Genomic DNA, 4,610 nt, shown 5'->3' with positions numbered 1-4,610 from the left:
ATGGTATTTGTTTTTCTCTTTCTGACCTACTTCACTCTGTATGACAGACTCTAGGTCTATCCACCTCACTACAAATAACTCAGTTCTGTTTCTTTTTATGGCTGAGTAATATTCCATTGTATATATGTGCCACATCTTCTTTAACCATTCATCTGACAATGGACACTTAGGTTGCTTCCATGTCCTGGCTATTGTAAATAGTGCTGCAATGAACATTGAATCACAGCATTCTTGAAAAGCCACAGTCAGATCAGCACTTTATCCACTCACTACCCTTAACTGACTCTTTTCTCTCTACTTTCCTACAGCAGATTGCAGACTGAACTTAACTAAGTTCATAGGCTGATCCACACTGACCTGACGGACCACAGAAGAAGGGATTCTGCCTACCCAACTGGGCCCCTTTTGACCGCTGATAACTTGGCTTCACTTGTTGCCTGGGTGGAAAGTTCTCCCTATTGAAATTTTTTTGCACATGGAGGACAATAGCAAAGAGGGCAACATAGGCTGATAAGACCAGAGACCACAGGAAGATTCTTTGACCTTGGCCTTCGGGACTTTTCCTCTAGCTGGAGTTCTGGACTTTAACAGAACTGCGTTCAATCATTTTGGTTTTGCTATCTGTTTTTTTTTTTTTCTTCTTCTTTTTCTTTTCACTACCACATCGTATTTTATTTCTTTACTTCAGAAATGGGCCTACAGACTACACAGGGGCCCAGCCAGGGGGCTTTTTTCCTGAAATCTTGGCTTCTCATTTCCCTGGGGCTCTACTCACAAGTGTCAAAACTCCTGGCGTGCCCTAGCGTGTGTCGCTGCGACAGGAACTTTGTCTACTGTAACGAGCGAAGCTTGACCTCAGTGCCTCTTGGGATCCCGGAGGGCGTCACTGTACTCTACCTCCACAACAACCAAATTAATAATGCTGGGTTTCCTGCAGAGCTGCACAACGTACAGTCTGTGCACACCGTGTACCTTTATGGGAACCAACTGGATGAATTCCCCATGAACCTTCCCAAGAACGTCCGAGTTCTCCATCTGCAGGAAAACAATATTCAGACCATTTCACGGGCCGCCCTGGCCCAGCTCTTGAAGCTTGAAGAGCTCCACCTGGATGACAACTCAATATCCACGGTGGGGGTGGAAGATGGGGCCTTCCGGGAGGCCATTAGCCTCAAATTGTTGTTTCTATCCAAGAATCACCTGAGCAGCGTGCCTGTGGGGCTTCCAATGGACCTGCAAGAGCTGAGAGTGGATGAGAATCGAATTGCCGTCATATCAGACATGGCCTTTCAGAACCTCACCAGCTTGGAGCGTCTGATCGTGGATGGAAACCTCCTGACCAACAAGGGCATTGCCGAGGGCACCTTCAGCCACCTCGCCAAGCTCAAGGAATTTTCCATTGTCCGGAATTCGCTCTCCCATCCCCCTTCTGACCTCCCAGGTACGCACCTGATGAGGCTCTATCTGCAGGACAACCAGATCAACCACATCCCTTTGACAGCCTTCTCGAATCTCCGGAAGCTGGAACGGCTGGATATATCCAACAACCAGCTGCGCGTGTTGACTCAAGGGGTCTTCGATAACCTCTCCAACCTGAAGCAGCTCACTGCTCGGAATAATCCTTGGTTCTGTGACTGCAGTATTAAATGGGTCACGGAATGGCTCAAACACATACCCTCATCTCTCAATGTGCGAGGTTTCATGTGCCAAGGTCCTGAACAAGTCCGGGGGATGGCAGTCCGGGAGTTGAATATGAATCTGTTGTCCTGTCCCACCACGACCCCCGGCCTGCCTCTCTTCACTCCAGCCCCAGGTTCAGCTTCGCCCACGACTCAGCCTCCCACACTCTCTGTCCCGACCCCTAGCAGAAGCTATGCGCCTCTAACTCCCATGGCATCGAAACTCCCCACGATTCCCGACTGGGATGGCAGAGAAAGAGTGACCCCGCCTCTTTCTGAACGGATCCAGCTCTCTATCCATTTTGTGAATGACACTTCCATTCAAGTCAGCTGGCTCTCTCTCTTTACTGTGATGGCGTACAAACTCACGTGGGTGAAAATGGGCCACAGTTTGGTGGGGGGCATCGTTCAGGAACGCATTGTCAGTGGTGAGAAGCAGCATCTGAGCCTGGTCAATTTAGAGCCCAGATCCACTTATCGGATTTGTTTAGTGCCACTGGATGCATTTAACTACCGAGCTGTAGAAGACACCATTTGTTCGGAGGCCACCACCCATGCCTCCTATGTGAACAACGGCAGCAACACGGCTTCCAGCCATGAGCAGACGACTTCCCACAGCATGGGCTCCCCTTTTCTGCTGGCGGGGCTGATCGGGGGTGCGGTGATATTTGTGCTTGTGGTCCTGCTCGGTGTCTTTTGCTGGCATATGCACAAAAAGGGGCGCTACACCTCCCAGAAGTGGAAATACAACCGAGGCCGGCGGAAAGATGACTATTGCGAGGCAGGCACCAAAAAGGACAATTCCATCCTGGAGATGACAGAAACCAGCTTTCAGATCGTCTCCTTAAATAACGATCAGCTCCTTAAAGGAGATTTCAGACTGCAGCCCATTTACACCCCAAATGGGGGCATTAATTACACAGACTGCCATATCCCCAACAACATGCGATACTGCAACAGCAGTGTGCCAGACTTGGAGCACTGCCATACGTGACAGCTAGAGGTCCAGCATTACAAGCGCGGACAGTAAGACTCTCGAGAACACACTCGTGTGTGCACATAAAGACACGCGAATTACATTTGATAAATGTTACACAGATGCATTTGTGCATTTGAATACTCTGTAATTTATACGGTGTACTATATAATGGGATTTAAAAAAAAGTGCTATCTTTTCTATTCCAAGTTAATTACAAACAGTTTTGTAACTCTTTGCTTTTTAAAATCTTAAAAAAAAAAAATAGTTGCTGAAGTACTGTACAGGGTTGTACAATGAGAACCCAATACTAAGGTAAAAGAATGAGTGATTCTTCCTCCTGATGCAATTCACCACTTTGCTGTTGAAGCTTCAGAACAAATTCCTTTCCTAGAGTTGGTGGTCAGATGAAAGGGCAGGTTAAAATGGACTCATCAGTGTAGGATAAATAATAGGCATAAAACCAGAAATGACCCCAGATATCTTCACGCTATTTGTATATTTCCTGGTCTGGAAGAAAAGTGAAAACTTCTAGAGTATAAGAAAGGAGGTAGTCACCCTGATTTGACCCAAAGGAGGAAATGCAGAAAACATCTCTTGAGGAAGTCAGTTCCTGTGAGATAAGTTAACCCATCCCGGCAGAATCAAGAAAATGAGATAAGATTTGAAAAGACAGTCAAACCCAGGGGTTGGCTTTCTGACTGGGAACTTGAAAATCACTCTTCAGGCTTCCCTGGCCCTATGTGAAACAGTGAGAGACCTGAGTCTGTTTTCAGTCATCTTCGGGGGCAGGTAGGATGTCCCAGCAAGAAAACTCCCTTTAAAAGTGTTACTGTTCAAATCATATGTCAGGTTGAATCACATTCATCAGAGATATATTCTAGAATACTTTTTTTAGAAGAGACTAATAAAATAATGGGAAGAATTATATTGAATGGAATTATTTTTGATAATGAGAACTATTTGGGTAGATTCACTGCAGCTATGTCAACATGATATTTAGACCAACAAGGGATCAGTGTTTGGAATATACTAAACTTGTTATGTAAAAATGATTGATACCATTTAGACAAAAGCAAGTGATCAGTGGTTCTGTTATACTATATCAACTAACTTTGTTAGTATCATGTTGAAATAGCTTGAATTAATACCTTTATCCCCTCGGAAATTCTTGTCTTCCAATCACCTCACGTATATTTTCGTAATTAGCTGTAGAGGCAACATTTGTCATTCCCCCTCTCTTCAAAATTCAAAAGAACATCATGGATGCCAGTCTTGGTTGCACAAAATATCCATATACACTTTAAAATGTATACTAATTCTCCTTGCTAATAATTCTGTAAGGACACATCAAAGCTGGCAAAATAACGTATTTGTTTAAAAAGCAATACCAAGTTTCCACCTTGAACTGACTTTGACCTTCCGTTTTTTAAATTTCATTTATTCCTTTCAGTCATGGATGTTCCTCTTCTTTGGGAATTGTGGAGGGATAATCAATCTTATATTAACAGCATAACAGATGAAAAAAAAATGATCAAGTCTGAGAGGGAAGACTTGTTCTCCTAATCTTGGCAAAGCAGGGCATAGGACAGAGAGCATGGAGAAGAGAAGGATGTCCAGACTTAATTCTAGATATTTTTTGAAGCAACGTCCATTTTCAGAAAGCATGTATAATGTACTCCTTTCCATCCCTTAGTTGTAGAAGGGCTATCGATCACACACATACATTATCTAAAAAATACACCCTTGGAAAATTATTTTCAAAATCAAATTTAGGCATTTCAGTCTGTGTTGCATGTTTCCTTGATCACCAGCCATTATTTTAGGAACCTATGAAGTTAATGTCACAATCATTTTGCTTTCTCTTTCTCTGTCCCTCTTACTTTTAACAAAATAGAACTGTGATGTGTCTACTTTGTAAGAGTTTAGGTATAAAATGCTATGCAAGTTTTTCT

The 4,610-nt window shown here is 43.8% G+C and overlaps 1 protein-coding gene across 1 annotated transcript; it reads left to right on the top strand.

Annotated features, from left to right (window-relative positions):
• The first annotated feature begins 483 nt into the window (after window positions 1–483).
• Window positions 484–3,655, top strand: FLRT2 (fibronectin leucine rich transmembrane protein 2). Its single transcript, XM_060166066.1, has one exon. It carries the CDS (start codon window positions 691–693, stop codon window positions 2,671–2,673), a length of 1,983 nt encoding a protein of 660 aa, XP_060022049.1. The 5' UTR covers window positions 484–690; the 3' UTR covers window positions 2,674–3,655.
• Window positions 3,656–4,610: the final 955 nt, after the last annotated feature.

This window comes from Lagenorhynchus albirostris, chromosome 1, assembly GCF_949774975.1.
Source record: "Lagenorhynchus albirostris chromosome 1, mLagAlb1.1, whole genome shotgun sequence".
NCBI lineage: Eukaryota > Metazoa > Chordata > Mammalia > Artiodactyla > Delphinidae > Lagenorhynchus > Lagenorhynchus albirostris.
This window is presented reverse-complemented; position numbering and strand designations above follow the sequence as displayed.